This window comes from Typopeltis vanoorti, chromosome 7 (assembly GCF_054136105.1).
Source record: "Typopeltis vanoorti isolate ZY-2024b chromosome 7, IOZ_Tvanoo_1.0, whole genome shotgun sequence".
In the NCBI taxonomy this organism is placed as follows: domain Eukaryota; kingdom Metazoa; phylum Arthropoda; class Arachnida; order Uropygi; family Thelyphonidae; genus Typopeltis; species Typopeltis vanoorti.
In genome coordinates this window covers 156,086,281-156,110,096 of record NC_143555.1, presented here as the reverse complement: position 1 = coordinate 156,110,096, position 23,816 = coordinate 156,086,281, and the positions used below count along the sequence as shown (strand labels likewise).

Sequence of the window (23,816 nt, the reverse complement as noted above, 5' to 3'; positions counted from 1 at the left end):
CTCCAACAAAACAGTTCTTATTATGCCAGTTGCTTTTTATAATTTGCAGAATCATAATTAATATACCAAAACAGATTGATAAAAATAAATTTCAGTCAAAATTTTTTTTAAAGGTCTTGCCAAGATTTGATACCCAATCTTTTCAAGATTGGGTGTCAAATCTTCTGACTCATGGAGTTTGGAAAATAATGCTGATAACACTAGTATATTGTTTTAGCTACAATGCGTTATGTTCAGTGGAAATATTTATAGCTACATTTACAATGTAAGTGTTACATACATTCTGCTGTGTTTATTGTGCCAATAGTATTTTTTTTTTGTTTACTTCTATAGACAATTGACCCAAAGTGTGCTGTCACACATTGGTCTGAATGGTCCCCTTGCACAGTCACTTGTGCAGAGGGTCTTAAAGTTCGCACAAGGTTATATCTTAGTCCAGCATCTCAGGGTGTGTGCAATGTGGAGTTGATGCAAAAAGCTACTTGCAAGGCAGACAAACCAGAATGTTTTATTGATCCAAGTGAAGCAAAAGGTAATAAATTTTGATACCCACAAGGGTATATTTTTTATTGATGTGATGATTACTCCTATTTTTAATACTGTAATACTTGTTGTAGAGTAGTTGACGTGTAGAAGTAGGGAGATTCTTGTTCCGTTGTATAAGGCTTTGATTAGGCCACACATGGACTGTTATGCTCAGATTTGGTCACCTGTTTTTCAGAAGGATGAAGAGATATTGGAAAGGGTCCAAAGGCGATTGACTAAGGTAGTTTCTGACCTCTGGAATGTCGAGTATGAGGAAAGATTGAGAAGATGCGATTTGCAGAGTCTGGTGGACAGGAGGGGAGATATGATAGAGACCTATAATTTGGTAAGGGGTTGTTATAGGATCAATGCTGGAGAAGTTCTACAGAAAATAGTGGGAGAATGGGGGAGAACTAGAGGTCATACCTGGAAACTATATAAAGAGGGTGTGAGTAGGGGAGTGAGGGGCAGGTTTTTTCGTGCAGAGTTGTGAATGATTGGAATGCCTTGCCTGATAGTGTGGGGTCTGCAAGGATGTGTTCAAGGCACGGTATGATGAGCTGTGTGTGTGATAAAAGGACCTCCCAGATGAGTCTTTGACTCCATGAGGTCTTGGGGTAATAATAATAATAATAATACTCAACAATATGAAATTAAGATGAAAATTATTCTTAAGCATTGAAATGATGATCACAATTCAAAAAAACATATATTTTCAAGAGATTAAAATATTTTTATCTCAAAAAAACATCACTTCATGGAAAACAAGAATGTCAAGATAAAAAACAACTACATAACTATCATGCTATATCCATTCCCCTTATTCAGCTTCATTGTCACTTTATTATAGAATGTGAGCAGATTGTTAAAGCAAGTCCCATCCTCAGCAAAACATGCTCTCCTTTATCATTATTATTATTACTACCCAAGACCCCATGGTGTCAAAGACTCATCTAGGAGGTCCTTTTATCAAACACAAGCTCATCATACCATGCTTTAAACATACTTAAATTCTCTGCAGACACCACACTCTCAGGCAAGGCATTCCAATCATTCACAACTCTGAATGAAAAAAACCTGCTTTTCACTCCCCTACTCACACCCTCCTTATACAGCTTCCAGGGATGACCTTTGGTTCTTGACTAATCTCCCACTATTTTCTGTAGAACCTCTCCAGCATTGATCATATAGCAACTCCTTATCAACTTGCAAGTCTCTATCATATCTCCCCTCCTCCTTTTCCTCCTGTCCACCACACTCTGCAAGTTGCATCTTCTCAATCTTTCCTCATGCTCGACATTCCAGAGGTTAGAAACTACCTTAGTCAGTTGCCTGTGGACCCTCTCCAACATCTCTTCATCCTTCTGAAAACCAGGTGACTAAATCTGGGCACAGTAGTCCATGTGTGGCCTAATCAAAGCCTTATGCAATGGAACAAGAACCTCCCTACTTCTACATGATGCAGAGGACACTGACTCATTCCCAGAAGTCTTTGTGTTGTTGTCACAATTTTGGCTATGTGTCCCCTAAATTTCAGATCCTTATCCACTATCATTCCCAGGTCTCTTATTTCCTCTACATCTGACAATATATCCTCACCAAATATAAATAATGCATCCCATTTTTGTGTTCCAAATTTTAAAATTTGGAAAAACTTAAAAATTTAAAATTATAGATGATCACAGTACTATCTAACACACCTTTGGATGCAATTCCTAACCACTTTTGCTAATATTGTGATAATCAGAGATACTGATTGGTCTATAATTCATTGTATCAGTCCTAACTCCACCCTAGTATAACAGAATTATTTTAGACCTTCCATTCATTAGGAATTGTGCCTGAATTTAGACTCAATTTTAATAAATCAAAGGCACTGCTAATTCTCTCATACACTCCTTCAGCACTCTTGTTCTATCCCATCTAATCCTGCTGCTTTATTCAAATCAGGCAACATCTTTAATACCAGCTCGTCCACCTCAGTATCCAGATTGCTAATGAATCTACTTGTTGTATACCTTACAGTGATTGCTTAGCAACTCAGATGTTTCTAAACTACCTGACACTTTACTACCTTTTGCATTCACTAAGACTGTTCTTCCATGGTCATTTTTTTAGTTGCCACATGCAATAATTCTCTCAGATTTCCCTTTGTCTGCAAGACTGACTGCTCTTCCTGACTTCATTTCACTTTCCTCATCATTAAACTTTGTTTAATTCTTTCTTTGTATACTTTATATTCCATTTGGAATATAAATTTTTCCAAAAATTATATTCCATTGCACTATGACTGTCACTCTCCTAGTCCCCTTTTTTATACTGTTCCTGGACCTTGTCTTAACCTGTGTGCAATTTTGGATCTACAACATTTTTAAAAAATTTTTATATGAAACTTAGTCTTATTTGTCCATTTAATTATCACACAGTTTATTCTTCTGACTCTAGGGATGTACTCGGTTCTCTTATCTACTCAAGCTGTCCCTACATTATAATCACAAGCTTTATATTTCCAGGTACATCTTTTTTATTGAAAGATGTCATGTGATTTTCCAACTCTCAAATTAATGCTGCATGATTATCCTCTCCAGTCAGAGAGAATACATCCACCTGCATTATAGATCCATGAACAACATGGATTTACTAAAGGAAGGTCATGTTTTAGCAACTTGCTAACATTCTGTATTAATGTTACCATTGAGCTAGACAAGGGAAATGAATATACCATGATACTTTTGGATTTTACTAAGATTTTTAGCAAAATACAACATGGTAGATTGTTGCATAAATTCGAGAATATGGGATTGGATTATAAAATATTAGTCTGGATAAGAAAATGGCTAATGGACAGATATCAAAAATGTGATATATGGGAGGATGTGAGTCAAAAAGATTTAAGGTAGCCAGTAGTGTACCACAAAAATCAGTCCTTGGTCCACTGTTATTCAATCTGTACATTAATGCCATTGGGAAGGATTTGACAGGGGACATACAACTGTTTGCAAATGATGTAAAGATAGTTAGGGTAATCAGGAATTTGGCTGATTGCAGTACTTGCAGAATGATTTAAATAGGCTGGAATTGTGGGCATGGGAAAATGGATGTTGTCAGTAAATGTAAAGTCATTCATGTCAGCGTGATTAGATATCCAGTGTCATATTATATTAGTGAAATTATGCTAAAAGAAACTGATCAGACTAAGGATCTTGGAGTGTAAGTAGATATGAAGTTGAAGTTCAGGGGCCATGTAGCAAAGATTGCAGATATAACTCAAAAAATAATTGCAATACTGAAACAAACTTTAACATGTAAAGATAAGGATGTCATTTTGCCTCTTTACAAGGCCTTGATAAGATCTCACTTGAACTATTGTGTGCAGGTCTGGTCTCCTGATTTCTGCTGTGATTCTAATATAGTGGAGAGAGTGCATAGAAGAGTGTTAAAAATTATACCAGGATTGTGGAATACTGATTATGAAGACAGATTGAGAAATTTTTTGACTAGTGACTGCAGACACTAGTGAACAGGAGAAAGAGGGATGATATGATTGAGACTTACAAACTTCTGAAAGGGTCATACAGGATTTTAGTTGAAGGAATTTTTTTAGTTTATGGAGGGTGGAGAAAGGACAAGAGGGCATCCCTGGAAGCTGAGAATGAATGCAGTCAAGAAGAGTTTGAGAGCAAGATTTATCTCACATAGATTGCCATTGTGTGTACAAGTAGTGTGAATGAATTTAAAGACAGGTATGAGGCCTCCCTCGATGAGTCTCTAACTCCCTCTTAATAATATATACAGCTTTTCAGATATTGTTATCAGATTTAATATTCTTGAACTATAAGTCTCTTTCATTACATGATGGTTAAGATAGTTATTCATCAATAACTTTACAAATTCTCTTTCCTTTGTCTTGCCAACTTTCTCCTCTCACGCTTTCTCTGGTATATATATTCTCCTAGTTCAAATCACCCATAATGATATTCCTATTTTTGTCCATATGGTTTGTCTATGCAGTTCACACTACTGTTTAATAAGCCTTGTTTGTAGATGGATTGGCAGTGGATTTAATCCATTTACAGTCATTAGCAATACTCTTGTATCCTTTCTATGGTGATTGTTTTCCTCTTCTGTTAGCCAAGACTCACTAATGTCAATAATTCTGGTCCCATATCATTTATCAATGCTAAAAATTCAGTGCCTTTATTCCTGAGGCATTAGTGAACATATGCGATAACCAAACACTTGACTGATGCAAGTAACTCTCAAAATAAGTCTTCTTTAAATAAGTAGTTGGAGCTAATTCATCAAGCAAATGAGACCTGTCATTCAACTGCTAGCATATTAATAGAAGAGCACATGTAGAGTTTATGCCATTACATTTAGCTGTAGCAATGGTGTTGACATTGGATGAAAAGATATTTATTGTTGAGCATTATTTTCATTCACAAGGAGTTGGTAAAGCAAATGATCCAAGCCTATGACATGTTTGTGAGCAGTTTGTTCATTGCCTTCAGTAAGCATACCCAAAGTAATAGTGTCATCATTGCCTTATTTGAGAGGTTCTCACATACTGGGAGTGTTCTGCCACAATGCAAAGGACATTCAGGGAGACCATGAACTATTAACACAAATGAGAATCAGGGGCAAGTGCTGGAGCAAATGTGACAGTCTTTGAAATTAAGCCAAAGCTGAACAGTGATAAAATTTGGGATAACAAGGTGGCCACAACAGAGAATTCTTAAGGAGCTTTTCGTACATCATTCAGGTGGGTCAGTGTTTAACAGAAACCGATTACGTTGCATGGTGGGAATACTGTGCATGCATGCTGGCCAATGTCTATGAAAAGTCATCCTTCCTCCATAATGTCTTGTTCTCAAGACAAAGCATTTCCATCTAAGCAGTCATGTAAACAGAAACCTACTGTACACCCACAGATATGAGACTCTTTGACACTTCTGCGCATGTCAGAAGAAGGAAAATCCATTTCGATACTTGGGTAATCAATCCGTCTTGTGGGATGAGTTGTTTATCATTACACATCGGAAAATTAATTTTTCTTTTATGTCATTGCATTTTTTAAAGTGGTAACTATTTTGCTTGTATAACAGTTGGAAAATTTTACATATAAAGCACATGATTTTGAGTTTTGGTGACCAATTTGTACATCAGCTTATTTCTTTTCCCCCTTCAACACGAATTGACTCTTCTTGGCAAGTTGCCAGACTAGGGCCTCGCATTTGTGGTGGTTGGACAGTACAGGTTTCTTGAGACCTGAATTTGTCTGAGAAAAACCTCTTCACGGTGAGAATGTCATCACATGGTGTGCAGTTTCTGGCCAAGGCATAATTGGACCCTACTTCATTGAGAGGGTGGTGTAACTGTAACCTTCAATAGTGGATGCTACATTGAGAATGTGTTAGTTCCATTCACCTAGGATTTGCATAAGATGTGTTGTGCAAAAATCATTCCATTTTGTGCACAAGTATACCAACAGGATGGAGCAACCTATCACACATCACAGGTTCTAGAACTTATTTATCAGAACACTTCCCTGGGAGGCTCATTTCAAGGTTCACAGAATTCCCGTACCCTTCACATTCTCCTGATCTTCCATCACTTGATGCCTTTGTTTGGGGGTATGTTGAAGGAAAGGGTATTCAACCATGACCCACCTTCACACCTTGATGAACTAAGGGATAAAATTACATGACATGTCCAGCAGATATCCCAACCCTTGTTCTACAAGATGACAGAGAACCTTCACATGCACTACGAACCTGTCTTGAAAGACAATGTGCTCTTTTCAAGCACGTAATCTACCATCTTTTATGCTTTATTTGACCAAGATTCCACCAATAGTTGTGGATGTACATATGATCATGTGTAAACATAATTTCTTTTTACTAAAATAAAGAGCCAAAAGGCTTCATTTTGGCAATACAAAATTATATAATGCTGGATTTAATATCAAATGGATATTAAATCCAGCATTATTTCAAAGCCGAATGCAGAAACTCTAAAAGTTTTGTATGAAATTTGACCAGAGAATGGGAATATACTTGCTGGCATTTACAATTTGCCCTTGCTGGACCTTGTAGGAGATATGATCGCTTTGCCCAAGCATCCATATATTCACCTCCTGTTGGTCCATTTTGACCATTAAATTTGGTCCATTAAATGCTGGCAAGTGTATTCCCGTAAGCCCCTGGTCAAATTTCGTATGAAAGTTTTATAATTCTGTATTCAGCTTTGAAATAATGCTGAATTTAATATTTACTTGATTTATATAATTTTGCATCACAAAATTATATATGAACCACGCCTTTTGGCTCTTTATTTTAGTAGATACTTTACACACTGACCGAGAGTTCACTTACGAAATATACACCTTTCCGACACTTCAAGTTCCTTAGTATTGAACAAGTGTTTTTGTTCTCTTAAGGTTTCTTAAGGTTTTCCCCACTGAGGGGGCTTAAGATTTCGGAAGAATTTTGCCTGAGAGAGCATTTTGAGTCTCCGGGGGAAAGCGCTTTCCAGCATAGTCCATGTGGGGGCTATGTTAGTGGGTGCTTTCCCCTTGAATATGAGTAGTTCTGCTCAGTGGTGGGGTGAGCCTGTCACTGAATAAAACCAATGCTGAGTTGGATGATCTTTTCACTCGTAGGAAGTGGTCCGGGGGATCGCCTAATTTTTAGAGAAACCTTTACTTAAACAGTGCCTCTGAGAAAACTGAGTTCGAAACAGCTGTCAGACCAGTGAAACCTTATCAAAATGGACCAATAGGAGGCAAATATATGGACGCTTGGGCAAAGCAATCATGTCTCCTATAAGATCCAGCTAGGACAACTCGTAAATGCCGGCAAATGTATTCCTGTAAGCTCTCTGGTCAAATTTTGTACAAAATTTTATAGTTTCTGCATTCAGCTTTGAAATAATGCTGGATTTAATATCCACTTGATTTACATAATTTCTTTATTAATAAGCTGGCCTGGTTGGCCAAGTGGTTAGCATATCCGCTCTCAAGCCAAAAGGCTGCGGGTTCAAATCCCGCCGTGGGCATGGATGTTTGTAATTATCTGTAAAAATATTTGTTGTGGTGGTCAGCATTAGATGGCATTGGTGTAGATGATGAAGGTAGTTGGTGGAGTGGTGAAGATGGAGAGTTGTAGAGTAGGTGGCCTCCCTCGATGAGTCATTGGACTCCTTGGAGGTTTTATGTAATAATAATAATAATAAATTTACTCCATAATATATATCATTGTAATTATTCAGTACTATTTTTTTTTGCACCATTCTGTATAATTAGGTATACTCCTCTTGTTCTGCCTGCTAGTATATAGCCTCAGATATGATATAATGCTTTGCTTTCAGAAAACATGTTTTTGTTATTCCATCTAACACTCCTATATCACTATATGCTTTTACAGCCTTTTCTGTTCTTTTGCATCTTTCTTTTTTGTGTGAGTTTATATAGAGCATCCTGTCTAGTGCACTTGAAAAGTCCAGCAGCATTTTTAACTAAACTGCTATGTATAAGATACCAAAATTGTGAAATAATTGACAAAGGAAGGCAAGATGCAAGGATGGGATCAACGGAGTGAAATTAGTGGAATAATGGGATAAACCATTGCAGGAAGGTAAGGGGAACCAGGGGAAGGCTACTCTGCTTATACACCAATGCAAGGAGTAATAATAATAAGGATGCAGAGTTTGTGGCCTTGATACAGTAAAAATCCATATATCATTTGTATCAATGAGACATAGTTAACAGAGAATGATGTGCTTACAGGAATAGAATATGATGGCTGTAACATTTTTTGAAAAGACAGAAAAGATAAAAGAGGTGGTGGGATATTACTATTAGTTTCAGAACAGTAATGTCCTATCAAGGTGGAACTTGAAGAAAGCAATAATGATAGTATCATTAAGGCCATTTTGTGTGAAGTTGATATTTAATGGGAGATGTTGCTACAGGCTTGGGAATGCAGAGGGAGAAGATTCTGAAGTATTCAGACAGATGAGACTGGTGAGGTATAAAAGAGGGTTTATAATAATGGGAAACTTGAATTATGAAAGCATTGAGTGGAAGTAGGAAATATCATGTGTGAGTGAGGAGATTGAATTTCTTGAGCTACTCAGGGACAATTATCTTATGAAGAATGAAGTTGAGGTAACATATGGGACTTGAGTGTTAGATTTAATAATATCAACATACAGTGACGATAGGAATGTCACCATAATGCCATCTGTTGGGGGAGAGTGATCATGTAATTTTGATGTGCAGAGTGGCTAGCTTTGTGGAACAAGAAATATGTATGGAATTACAAAGCAGGGGCTACAGTAAATTAAGGAAACATATTAGTGACATTGAGTGGTTTGATCAGTTGAAAGGGAGAGAAATCAGTAGTGCTTGGGATTTGGTCCAGAATAAATTACTTATGGCAATGTTAGATTTTATTCCTAAGGTTCAGAGGATAAATAAAGTAGAAGTGAAATGGATGGATCATGAAATTATGCAGGAAATTCTGAGAAAGAGGATGTTGTGGAGGAGGTAAAAAGAACCGGGTAAGCCCCTTAAGCAGCATCAGGAGTATAAGGTATAGGCTAGAAAGTGACAACTGTTGCAAGGAAAGAGAAATTGGCATATGAAAAGATATTAGCTGAAGCAGCAGAGAAAAGCCCTACAGAATTTTATAGTTATGTTGCTAGTAGAAGAAAGGGTAAATATGGAAGGCTGACTTTAGTTGCAGTAGTCACATTTGCTGAAGATGTAGTGGAAATATATAATGAGTATTTTGTTAGTGTATTTAGTAGTTGTCTAAATTATGTCTATCATAAATGGATGAGGTGTGCATGTAAGTGGTCATATACTGAAGAGTAAGTCAGAAGAGTTAGCCAATAAGCTGTCACAGCAAGTTCAGAGCAACAAGTATTATTATTATTATTAACATCTGACCTCCATGGAGACAGAAACTCATCATGGGAGGTACACACTATCACACTCAGAAAGCTCATCCAACCATGCCTTAAACCGATTCAATGTGTCTACATTCATAACACTCTCAGGCAATGCATGCCACTCACCAACCATTCTCCATGAAAAGAACTTGCCCTCACTCCTCTGCTCATAGCCTCCTTATACATTTTCCAGGGATGGCCTCTTAGTCTAACCCACTCTCTCATTCTATGAAAAATTTCTTCGATGCCAACCAGATAACAACCCTGACTAACTTATAGGTCTCATTCATATTCCCCACCACCACCACCATTCATGAGGCTTTGCAGTTTACATGCTTTCAATCTATCTTCAAACTCCACATTCCAAAGACCACTGACACCTTTGTAAATCACTGCATCCCTTTCTAACATTTTCTCATCACCATGAAAACTTGGTGACCAAATCCATGCATAATAATCCATACAAGAATCCAGGGCCTTATCAAGGCTTATACAATGGGATTATAACCTGTTTATTTTTGCACATCAGGGTCCTATTCATCATTGCCATTATCTGATGTGATGACTTCACAACTTGTGTAGCTTGGCTCCTTAATTTCAGGTCCTTGTCCACTACCACTCCCAGATATCTCATCTCCAGTACCTCCTTTAAAACGGATGGTTGTTGCAATGGAAATCATGGTTTAGCACTAAATTCAAGAAAGCATACAGTGAAAAAGACAATGCTAATGGAGTAAGTGGCAAACAATGAAAATCAACAAGCTTTCCAATCTTGTTTCAAAAATTAGTCCTGATGACATTTAAATGCTGATCAAACAGGACTATTTTATTGTGCTACACCCTGCATTAGCTTATTGGTTGGGACACAAAATTACAATGGAAATTGAGAAAAATTTTACTGGTTCTTGACAATTGTGCAGCGCATCCTCATTTAGATTCTCTGAAAAATATTCATTTGAGATTTCTATCTCTCAACATGCCTTGCTACAGCCAATAGACAATGAGAATCATAAATAATTTGAAAACTTTTTATCATGAAAAGTTGATAAATCAACATAATTGAAGAAAATCAACTGACATTATCTTCAACAGCTAAGAAATCATCGTAAAAGTTAACTTTTTTCAAGCAATGCAATTTTTGGTTGTCAAGGTGTGAGCAACAAGGCATTCAAAACTGTTTTTCTTCACTGTGGTTTTTCAACATTTAATGATGGATATGGCTGACGGGAAAAATTATATCCCATTAGCAGTGAACTACATCAGAAACTGAAGAGTTTGCATCCATTGACTATAGTCTTGAATGCTAAAATGAAGAATTTGAAGATGAATTTGTGGAGAAAAGTACAGCAAAGCATCAGAGAACAGAAGAATAGTAAGTGATGAGACTGCTGAGCTTCAATGAGTGACTAACCAGGACACTAGAAAATTTATTGCTGGCCTGGTTGGCTGAGTGGTTAGCGTATTCACTCTCCAGCCAAAAGGCTGTGAGTTCAAATCCCACCATGGGCATGGATGTTTGTGATGGTTTGTGAAAATACTAGTGGTGGTGGTGGTTGTGGGCAGTAGATGGTGTTAGTGTAATTGCAGTTGTCACATAATAATAATAATAATAATAATAATTATGACTATTTTAATCAAAAAACCTGATAAACTATGCTTAATCAATTCCTAAAACATCATTAACTGTTTAGAACTGCATGCATTAAACATATATACATATATGCTATAATGTAATTTCAAGTCTATATGATTAATAAATATATACTATAAATTAAATAATTTTATGGCAAATATTTTACTTTAATTAAAACCAATTGTTTCTCTCTAACTTAGTAAATTTGCTACTCAATAAATGAAAAATCTGTCTACGACTTTTTTTTTTTTTTCATATATTCGTACACTTTTATAAGGACAACCACTTAATTGGACCAAATCACACTATTTCCAATGTGACCCAGTTAACTGGAATCCAATCCATTTAAATTTTGTAAAGGCGTTTAATTGACTACTGCATGATAAACTGGTAATGCAACTGGAGATGTGGCTGGATTTGAGACTGGCTGTCTGATAAATATCAGGAAGTTGTGTAGGTGAATTGATAGCCTGGAAGAGAAATGTTACTACTAGTGTGTCTCAAGAATTTGTTTTGGGGGGTACTACTGTTTAATTTGTATATTAATGATATTGGGAAAGGTTTGAATGATGATATGCAGTTATATTATTATTATTATCATCAGACCTCCATTGAGTCAGATGACTCATCACAGGAGGTCTATCTCACACACTCATATAACTTATCATATGTGACTTAAATACATTCATTGTCTCTGCACTCACCACACTTTCAGGCAATGCATTCTAATTACTTACTATTCTCCATGCAAAAAAACCCATTCTCACCTTCTTACATTCTGTAAAATGTAAAAAATTTCATCCACATTAATCCAGTAATTACCCCCTCACTAGCTTATATTCTTAATCATGCCCCCCCTCCCACCTCCTCCTTCTATCCACTAGATTCTGCAATTTATATTCCCTCAATGTACCATGATACTCGTCATTCCAAAGACCAGAAACCACCACTTTAGTCAATCTTCAAAGAGTATTATAGGTTATCAGTGGATAAAAATTTTCATTATATGTAAGGTGGGAGAGACCACAGGGCATCCATTGAAGTTAAGTTTGCTCACAGTTAAGAAAAGAGTAAGAGTTAGATTTTTCTCTCACAGAGCAATGAGTGAGGGAGTGGAACAATGTGCCTCTTGAAGTGGTGAGTACAAAGTTGTTCAATCTAAGTCCCAGCTCTGGCAGGGTTCCAAATGAATAGAAAGAGGGTGAGATACTACATTGCATAAAGGTGGCTCCAAGACAAGGTAGCAAACTACAGACCAATTAATATATTAGGATTGGCTGTTAATGTATTGAATTGATGAAAGGTAAAATACAACAGTGAGTGGATAGGGATATGATACTCTGCAGTGGGCAGCATGGCTTTGTAAAGGGTAGGTCCTGTCTTAGTAACTTATTCACATTTTATAATAAATTGACATAGAATTGGATCAAGGTAATGGCTACACTATACTGCTTGCCTTTGCCAAGGCATTTGAAAGAATACCACATGGAAAACTATTACAAAAGCTGGAGAGAATTGTAATGGATATGAGGCTAGTAGGGAGATGGCTGATGAACAGTCACCAGAGAGTAGTATATGGTGGAGTGGAGTCTAGGAGAATGATAGTGACTATTGGACTACCTCAGGGTTTGATACGAGGACCACTACTTTTTAATTTGTATATAAATGACATAGGGAAAGATTTAAGAAGGGATATTCAGTTGTTTGCTGATGATGCAAAGTTAGGATGAACTAAGAGGAATAGAGCAGACATTGTGGCCTTACAAAAAGATTTGAATAAACTAAGTGAATTGACACTCAGGAGAGTTTGCTGTTCTGTGCAAATGTCAGTTCAATGTTGTAAAATGTAAAGTTTAAAATTTGGAAAACAAATATGGGATGGACAATCAAGGGCTTTAGTGAGTACGGGCATGGCAAACCTGAGGTACTTGATGCTGGAATATGCTTTCCGTTAAAATATACATCTGTTATATTATCTGTAAACTGATCCCTCCTCTTTTTTTCTATCCTTCTTTCTTTTCTTCTCCTCCCCCCCCCCAATGCTATTATAGTATTACCACTTCCTTCTTGTAGTGACTTCACTCCAAATTGCTAATATGGTTGTGCATTGGCAATTAAAAGAGGTGAAAGGGTGGATGAGATGATTGTGATGGTGGGAACAAATGACTTGAGTGGTGATGTAAATAGGGAAGCGAGAGATATGAGATTCTTGCTTGAGGCTGTATGAAAGAAGACACACAGAGGAAAGATAGTGTGTGTGTTGCCTAGTTATGATAATGTCGAGCTGAGCAGAAGAGCAGTTATATTGAATGGCATAATAGCGAGAATGTGTCAGAAGAGAGGATTCAAATATGTGGATGCTTGGAGTGCATTTGAGAGCAGAGAGGAATTGTATGCGAGAGACCAACTGCATTTGAATGAGGAAGTACGTAGGCATCTGGAAAGATTGCTGTTCTGAACAAGTCAGTGTGACCCAGTGTGGATGGTAGCAGGGGTAGCCTCTTATGAGAATGGGTACTTGGGAGAAGGAGGAAGACATCAGGTAACGCTGAGCCCAATGGAGTCTAGAGGAGATAATGCTGTTATAGAAACAATGGCATTTTTATGCTTTATACCAATGCCAGGAGTATTTGGAATAAGGGAGAGGAATTGGTAGCACTGATAGCATCAGCCTTGCCAAAGATTATTGAGATCACAGAGACATGGTTGACAGAAGAGGATATAATAACAGGAATAGAAGTTGCTGGGTACAGCATTTTTCGGCAGGATAGGAAGGGAAAGTGTGGTGGTGGAGTACTGCTTATGATAAGTGACGACCTATGTCCTCTAAGAGTGGAGGCTTTGGAAGGCTGTGACACTAATGATTTTTGAAAGCATATCGTGTGATGTGGAGGTGGGCTAGACAGGATATTTAGTGGGGTGTTGCTACAGACCAAGGAGCACAGAGGGGTGGGGACTATGAGATGTTGAGACAGTTGAGCGTGGCAATTGCAAGAAGAACGATTGTTATGGGAAATTTTACAGCAGTATAGATTGGGGAGAGTAAGATGCATGTAACAATAAGGAAATGAAATTTCTAGAATTCTTGAGGGACAAATGTCTTAGCCAACATGTAACAGAGGAAACAAGAGGTTCAAGAGTTTTGGATTTGGTTATATCATCAGAAGAGCTGATAATAACTGAGATGATATCTCTCTCCCATCAGTTGGAGAGAGTGACCATATGGTTTTGACTTGGAAAATGAATAGACATGCAGGAGTGTCAAACAGACGAGAACGTAGGTGGAATTATAAAGCAGGTGATTATAATAGTCTTAGACGTCAACTTCGGGAAGTTTCATGGAGGGAGAAATTGGAAGGCTGGGATATCATTAGTGCGTGGGAAATTATGAAAGAATATTTGTTAGCAGCAATGGTAAGTTGTATACTATGAGTCAAGAAGAGAACACAATTTGAAGTTAAGTGGATGACAAACAATATTAAACAGGAATTGCATGCGAAAAAGAGGCTATGAAAGAGATATAAGGAGACAGGTGAAGAGAAGATGCAAGAAAAATATAAGACACAGGCTAGAAGAGTGACTAGTATGGTAAGGAAGGCGAAACTGGAATATGAGAAAAGATTGGCCCTTAGCTCCAAGGAAAATCCTAGGGAATTCTTTAGCTCTGTGGCCAGTAGGAGGAGAAATGACTGTGGAAGAATGACATTGTGGAATAAAAATGGAAATAGAGTGACTGATGCAGAGGACATTGTGGAATTGTTCAATGAACACTTTATTGGAGTATTTCATCTTTACGGAATCAATTTGAATACTAGAAGGATAGAGCAGGTTCGAGGTTTAGAGGTGCAGGAGGAGAGTGTGTTTCACATACTGAGTACTCTGGATGTTAGTAAAGCTGTGGGACTGGATGGTATTTCACCACGAGTTTTAGTGAAAGTCTGGCTGCAGGAAAGGTGACCATGGAAGGAAGGTAAGATGTGCCATTGCATAAGGGCAGTAGCAGACTGGAAGTGTCTAATTATAGGCCAGTTTGTGTGTCATCAGTAGTTAGTAAGATCTTGGAGAAAGTAGTGAGGGACCATATACAACATTTGGCAGATGACGGTAATGTTATCACTGAGGGTCAGCATGGATTTGTAAAGGGGTGCTCTTGTTTAAGCAATATGCTAACCTTTTATGATAAAGTTACAAAAGCATTAGATGAGGGAAAGGCATATACTGCCATTTTCCTAGACTTAGCAAAGGCATTTGACAAGGTGCCACATGATAAGCTGATATTCAAGTTGTAGCACATGGGTCTGGATGTGCTACAACTTGAATATCAATCTATCAATCAATGGTCAACTGGATTCAGGATTGGCAGTCTGATAGGTATCAGAGAGTTGTGTATGGTGGAGCAATATCAAAGCGGCAGAAGGTTACAAGTGGGGTTCCACAGGGCTCAATACTGGGACCTATATTGTTTAACCTTTATATCAATGACATTGTCCGTGGATTGCACGGCAATATTCAGTTGTTTGCGGATGATGCGAAGCTGGGAAGGGTTATTAGTAATAGTGCAGATGTGGTAGCCCTGCAAGAGAACGTGAATAAGCTAGATATTTGGGCAAATGAATGGGATGTCGGTTTAAATTTTAATGCACAAAATGCAAGTTCTTGAGGTTTGGGAAACATTGATGGGACACTGCATACTCTATGGGAGGAGTTATACTGGAGGAAGTAGGGGAGACAAGAGATCTGGGGTTGATGTTTGATATAAACCTGAAATTTAGGGGATATATTGCAAAGTTGGTGAAGGTAACACAGAGGATTGCTGGAATAATGAGAATGACACTGATCTGCAGAGATAAAACAGTTATCATTCTGTTGTATAAGACACTGATCAGACCACACTTGGACTATTGTTCTCAGATCTGGTCTCCAGGATTTTTAAGGGGATAAATTAACTGTGTAAAGTTAATTTATCCCCTTAAAATAAATACAAAGGTGGATAATAAAGATGGTGTCTGGACTGTACAATGTTAGTTATGAGGATTGACTGAGGGAGTGTGGACTGCAGAGTTTGGTGGATAGAAGGAGGGAGGTAGTTACAGGGTTAACACTGGGATGTTCTTTTGCTTGGTTGAATAGTGGGAAGGAGTCATGGTGGTTGAACCATGGAATGTATTGCGTGATGGAGTGGTGAGAGTGAGAATGGTCAATGCATTTAAGGAGTGGTATGATAGACTTTGTGTTTCCTGGGAGGGACATGAATCTTGATAGACTTGTGTTTCTTAGAAAGGACATCCCATGATGAGTCTTTTGACTCCATGGAGGCCTGAATAATAATAATTATAATGCATCTCATCCTGCATTTGTTGTGGTGCAGAATAATCAGAGCCATGTTCAGGGCTTAGACAGAGGGTCCTGTCCGAAAAGTATATTACAATTTCCATCAAAAATCCAATATTGTGAATGAGCAACACAGAAGGTATAAGATTAATCTCAGAAGGGAATTTTACTTAGGCACATGGAATGTTCGGGGTCTACAGATGGGTACTTACTCTTGAGATTGTCTGTAAAGAGATGGATAGGTATGAAATTGACATCTTGCGAATTACAGATACCATATGGAATGGAGAATTTCACTTCAAAAACAAGATGGTAAACTAATTATTTACTCAGGTGGTGACTCAAAACATCATGTGGTAGCTGTGATACTGAAGACAGCTCAGGCAAGTAGCCTTCTTGGTTATAGCCCCATAAATGAGAACCTTAAGTCTAATACTTTGTATTAGACTTAAGGTTCAGCCTATCAATGTATCAGTCATGGTAATTTATGCACCCCAACATGGAAAGGCCTGAAGAAGAGAGTGAGGAATTCTATGAAAACTTGCAAACTGTTTTGGACTGCCTACCAAGGAGATGCATACTTTACATCTTAGGAAACTTAAATGCAAAAGTGAGAAAGAGTATGAGAGTAAGGCTGGAGTGTGGCATGTTTGGCCTAGGTGAATGCAACACCTGTGGTGAAAGACTGTTTGAATTTGCCTATGCTAACAGATTAGTTATTACCAATACCTGCTTCCAGAAACACCCACGACGGACCTACTCTTGGATATCTAATACTGATAGATCAAGGTACCAGACTGATTACATCCTGGCTATATCCTGTCGGCTGCACCATTTTGTTGTATCCTACTTCTTCTCAATCTATACTTTGGATCCTATATATGGATATTACGATGTTCTTAACTAGTTGATAGGTCGCAAGTTGATTTCTAATTCAAATATAAAGAAAATTTATATTTAAAGACTGTGCCACTTTATGTCTGAATTAGTTCAAGAATTGAAGATACCAACTCTTAACCACCTTTCCATTATATGTTGTTATTATATATACTGGCCGAGAATATTTAACTTACTTAATTTACCCGCTTTGGTTCGAATATTTTATGAATGGTGCAGTAAAAGAGATTCAGGCAATATACAACTTTTGATTAACAAAAACAAACATTTAATTTTAGAATCACAAATTTTTACACTTAAGATCAAATCACTAATTACGTTATTATAAACACAGCCTTTCTGATAATACTGTCATACAAACTCAGACAATGGTAAATTTGTTATCTCTGATACAGTCTTCTCACAGTTCCTTAAGTTCCAAATACAATAAAATCTCAGTAACACCACTTTACAAGCAAACACGTTTAAATTTACACTTCAGCTAATCTTCGCAATAGTTACTGTTAACATAAGGAAATTCTAGGATAAAACACACTCACATCTCTGCATAGGAATATTAATGGTTGGAATGTTCTTACCGATAATCTTCTTTCTTCATCAACTTACACACAAACACTTTTTAAAACTGTAAACACTTTTAACAATAAACGGCACTTATTAAAATAAATCTTTTAAGCAATAACTGAATTAATCAACAGATGCAATGCCTTTTATCAAACGTTCTTACATGAAGTACTACTAATCACTTATGAATTATGGTAACACACATTAATTCCTTGACTTGAAGTTTTATATGTACAGTTGTCCATTCCTGCGGCATTCAATTAATTCTTTAGGCAATATAATTCTAAACACAGCTATCGTTAAACTTCAACTTTACAGCTCTACTATTCTCTAGTTACTCCATGTTTTCCTTCAAGATTCCGTATGTCCTTGAAAGGTTGGCGCTGAAATTATATCTCAACTCAAGTATCGCTAGTCTATTTAATAGTCTCTCAGCTGTTTTCCGTAGCTATAATTGTTATTCTACAACTTATTAGCTAACTGCTTCTTGACTAGTAGACTTAAATTAGCTGCTTGAGTGACTTGCCGACTCTCTAATGTCGCACTCAGATTCCCTGAATGCTGATTACTCCGATTCCAACCGAATGCCAATATTTTCTCACCTTCTCCTTTACTTTTTTTTTAATATTTTCAGCATTCCTCACTTATATATCCATTCTTCCCACCTAAATTGTTCTCGTGATCTCTTTAACTCTTTTCAATAAACTTTCAACATTCCCCTCACGCAATGTTCCAAACTCGCGCTCGCTCATTTACATGTGTCTCCATGACAACAAAACAAAACATAATAAAATTGAGCTATTGCATAATGTTAAACTTCTACAAACAGGAATAAATAGAGAATATTTACATTTCAATTAATGCGCAGTTAAATTATCAAATACAAATTCTTATAATATTAACATAGTAATAATTAAAATAGCTTAATAATATTTAAATACAGTCTAATATATTCTTATATCTTTGATTTGTTTTCTAATTATTATTAGAACTTCAAGGATAATTACATGAATAATAAATCTTAAGCAAGGGACTAACAAATAATATATAAACAAGTCTTGCTTAGTATATGGTAGATTATGTTAAATGTGAATGAAGAATAAAAACACAAAATAATTTCATTCACAGTTTAACAAAGGCTTATCCTTTCACTGAAAAATTTTTCTTTTAAGAAAACTTTTTCATACGAGTTCCTTTCAATGGAGGATTTAAATTTTACATTTCTTTCTTGAGGTCTTAAATAATTCTTAGTTTGAATAGAACTTGACTTGTTATCACAGTTTACAGGTTCTATTTCTCTCTGCATCTCTTTTTGGGTTCTGGCTAATTTAATACAAGGAAAGACTTGTTTCCTATTCCTATAGTGAGATCGCATTCTTTCAGAGCAGAAATCATGTTGTCTATCACTAGAATTGAGTCTTAGTTGTCTCACAACTTGGTGATTTGTTTCATGATGTAGTTTGATTATTTTGGCAAAATTAACTTCAACTGTTAATTTATTTTTAGTGGCAACTTCTGATTCAGATTTGGGTACTACTTGTTGTGATGGTTCATCAGTGATAAGTTGTGTTTCAGGCTGATTGTGCACATCAGAATTAGTATCACTATGCTTCACAGTTGGTTCAGTCATAGACAGCTCTACCTTATCTGGAGCAATTTTTTTATTTTTTTATTAGGTACACAAAACCTTTCCCTTTGTGTCCATGTTCTATCATACATATAATTGCCAGCTCTTCTGATACTTCTTTTCCTGTTCATTAGGGATATTTCTTTTCTAAAAAAATCACAGGAGAACTTATACTTTTCCAAGAAATTTGCCCCTAGTATAATGTGGGAGCTTATGTTAGAGGCTGAGGGTATAACAAGCAAATCTTGCCAGACATAGTTTAAATTCAGGTAGGTAGATTCTAGCACGAACCTTTTCATATGCTATGAAGTTTGAGTCTGAAAGAGTAGTAATTCTTACAGGTTCTCTTAGTTTGGCAATGCTATTCCATAATTTGTGTTTTATACCTTGGAGATATTCCTTTCTAATAGTTGAAGCATTACATCCTGTATCTAATAAAATATTACACTTAGAACCTAGGATTTCTCCTCTAATTCTCATCAATTGTTCATTAGATCCTTAGTGTTTCTGCATTCTATTATATCCTCTGTGGGGTATGTGTCCATACTTTGAATCCCAGCTTTTGTTAGAGTAATTTCCTTTGTTAAGAAAACAGTTTCTAGCAAGGTATCCAACTTTATTGCAATTATAGCATTTGGGAGGATCTCTATGTTCTCTCTCCATCTGAGGATGAGATACAAATGATATCTGTTGTTGTTTAATATTTTGTAGTCCTAGTAACAACTCACTTATATTTGCCAAAATAGGTTGATTTTGCCTTTCTACTTCCAATTTAATTCTTTCATCAACTTTATCTGTTGTGGGGTTTTGGTTTTCTTTAGACTGTAGAGTGAATGTTGCCAATTGCTTCATCACTTTATTAAGCTATCCATAATAGGTTGATTCAATTTCTCAACTTCCTGGTGAATTAAGCTCTGTACATCTTCCATCAACTTCTTGTTGGTTTGATCTTCATTCACAGTCATGTGACTAACACTAATAGGACTTGCTCCAGTATCTTTTCTCCTCTTCCTTATTATTCCTCCCTCCAACTTTAGGCTGGTCCAAGGGATAATTAATTTTATTCACAACATTGACAAAAGTTGCATTGGATGAGGGACAAATGTCACCAATCATCTGCTCTTTTTCTTTGACAGCTTTCAGGCATTCTTCTAGTGTGGTGATCTTCTTTTTATAAGCTGTTTCTCTCAGTTCTGGCTTAACACCTTGACGAAATTGCTGATAAACTGCCCAATCCAAATGTGGTTTATCTGTATTGGATACATTCAGACTGTTAGAGAGAGTTATCAGGCGATTGTAGAAATCAGTAACACTCTCTTTATCTTTCTGTGTGATCCTTTGTAACTTCCATAGATTAGATCCTACACTTGGCAGTTTACAGAATTGAGATAATAAAGTTTCCTTAAATTTTGAATATTCAAATGTTTCTCTAAGTATTGGAGATGAATATAAGAATGTCTTTGCTTTACCTATTAGTTTATTTCTGAGTAATATTAATAACTGAAAGTCAGTCCAATTTGCTTTTTCACTGAGCTTCTCAGTATAGGTAAAATATGACAATATATCATCTGATTCCTCTCCTGAAAATTGAGGAAATAGCTGTTGGGGGTTCACCATTCTGAAGAATTCATCATCTTCCATTTTTGAGCTAGATGCAACAGCCATACTAATCTATTAACAACAACTTTAAAAAAAATCAGGATTCTAAAATAACTTCTCTGTTTGCCTGATTCTAGTTTACAACCAATTCACTTGATTCACTTAATTTATCTTTAAATTCTTTTTACTATTACAAAATCTAATACTTAATTTCACAACCTATGACAGTGAATTCAAATCCTGTCAACTGCTCCATTTTGTTGGATCCTACTTCTTAATCTACACTTTGGATCTGACATGATTACTATTACGATGTTCTTAACTAATTGATAGGTTGTGAGTTGATTTCTAATTCAAATATAAAGAAAATTTATATTTAAAGACTGCGCCACTTTATATCTGAATTAGTTCAAGAATTGAAGATAAACCAACTCTCAACTACCCTTCCTTTATATGTTGTTATTATATATACTGGCCGAGAATATTTAACTTACTTAATTTACCCGCTTTGGTTCGAATATTTTATGAATGGTGCAGTAAAAGAGATTCAGGCAATATACAACTTTTGATTAACAAAAACAAACATTTAATTTTAGAATCACAAATTTTTACACTTAAGATCAAATCACTAATTAAGTTATTATAAACACTTCAGCCTTTCTGATAATACTGTCATACAAACTCAGACAATGGTAAATTTGTTATCTCTAATACAGTCTTCTCACAGTTCCTTAAGTTCCAAATACAATAAAATCGCAGTAACACCACTTTACAAGCAAACACGTTTAAATTTACACTTCAGCTAATCTTCGCAATAGTTACTGTTAACATAAGGAAATTCTAGGATGAAACACGCTCACATCTCTGCATAGGAATATTAATGGTTGGAATGTTCTTACCGATAATCTTCTTTCTTCATCAACTTACACACACACACTTTTTAAAACTGTAAACACTTTTAACAATAAATGGCACTTATTAAAATAAATCTTCTAAGCAATAACTGAATTAATCAACAGATGCAATGCACTTAATCAAACGTTCTTGCATGAAGTACTACTAATCTGTTGCCAAATGTAAGGTTTTAAAATTTCTAAAACAAAGATGGGATGCAGTATTTATGCTTAGTGAGAATATATTGTTGGAAGTGGAGGAAATAAGAGATCTGGGGGTGATAGTGGATAAGGATCTAAAATTTAGTGGACACATCGCCAAAATTGTGAAGACAACACAAAGACTTCTGGGAATGATGCGGAGGACACTAACGTGTAGAAGTAGGGAGATTCTTGTTCCATTGTATAAGGCTCTGATTAGGCCACACATGGACTATTGTGCCCAGATTTGGTCACCGGGTTTTCAGAAGGATGAAGAGATGTTGGAAAGGGTCCAAAGGCGACTGACTAAAGTAGTTTCTGACCTCTGGAATGTTGAGTATGAGGAAAGATTGAGAAGATGTAATTTACAGAGTCTGGTGGAGAGAAGGAAGAGGGGAGATATGATAGAGACCTATGAGTTGGTAAGGGGTTGTTATAAGATCAATGATGGAGAAGTTCTACAGAGAATAGTGGGAGATCAGGGGAGAACCAGAGGTCATCCCTGGAAACTGTATAAAGAGGGTGTGAGTAGGGGAGTAATAGGTAGGTTTTTTTCGTGCAGAGTTGTGAATGATTGGAATGCCTTGCCTGAGAGTGTGGTGTCTGCAAGGAGTTTGAGTGTATTTAAGACACGGTATGATGAGATGTGTGTGTGTGTGTGTGTGTGTGTGTGTGTGTGTGTGTGTGTGTGTGTGTGTGTGTGTGTGTGATAAAAGGACCTCCCAGATGAGTCTTTGACTCCATGAGGTTTAATAATAATAATAATAATAATAATCACTTATGAATTATGGTAACACACATTAATTCCTTGACTTGAAGTTTTATATGCACAGTCGTCCATACCTCCGGCATTTAATAAATTCTTTAGGCACCAGAATTCTAAACACAGCTATCGTTAAACTTCAACTTTACAGCCTCTACTATTCTCTAGTTACTCCGTGCTTTGCTTCAAGGCTCTGTATGTCCTTGAAAGGTCGGCGCTGAAATTTTATCTCAACTCAAGTATTGCTAGTCTATTTAATAGTCTCTCAGCTGTTTTCCGTAGCTATAATTGTTATTCTATAACTTATTAGCTAACTGCTTCTTGACTAGTAGACTTAAATTAGCTGCTTGAGTGACTTGCCGACTCTCTAATATCACACTCTGATTCCCCGAATGCTGATTACTCCGATTCCAACCAAATGCCAATTCTCTCTCACCTTCTCTCTTACTTTTTTTTTAATATTTTTAGCGTTCCTCACTTATATATCCGTTCTTCCCGCCTAAATTGTTCTCGTGATCTCTTTAACTCTTTTCAGTAAACTTTCAACATTCTCCTCATGTACTGTTCCAAACTCGCGCTCGCTCACTTACATATGTCTCCATGACAACAAAACAAAACATAATAAAATTGAGCTATTGCATAATGTTAAACTTCTACAAACAGGAATAAATAGAGAATATTTACATTTCAAATAATACACAGTTAAATTATCAAATACAAATTCTTATAATATTAACATAGTAATAATTAAAGCAGCTTAATAATATTTAAATACAGAGTCTAATACTATTCTTATATCTTTGATTTGTTTTCTAATTATTATTAAAA

At 36.4% G+C, this 23,816-nt stretch overlaps 1 protein-coding gene across 2 annotated transcripts in view; it reads left to right on the top strand.

The window, feature by feature from the left end:
* LOC150105231 (spondin-1-like) overlaps positions 1 to 23,816 on the top strand; it is a 716,059-nt gene that overhangs the window by 448,453 nt on the left and 243,790 nt on the right. For both annotated transcript variants that reach the window (XM_090395547.1, XM_090395546.1), the window contains exon 11: positions 334 to 532. In XM_090395547.1, coding sequence (XP_090251673.1) covers positions 334 to 532 — 199 coding nt within the window. The remainder of the gene's footprint in view (positions 1 to 333; positions 533 to 23,816) is intronic.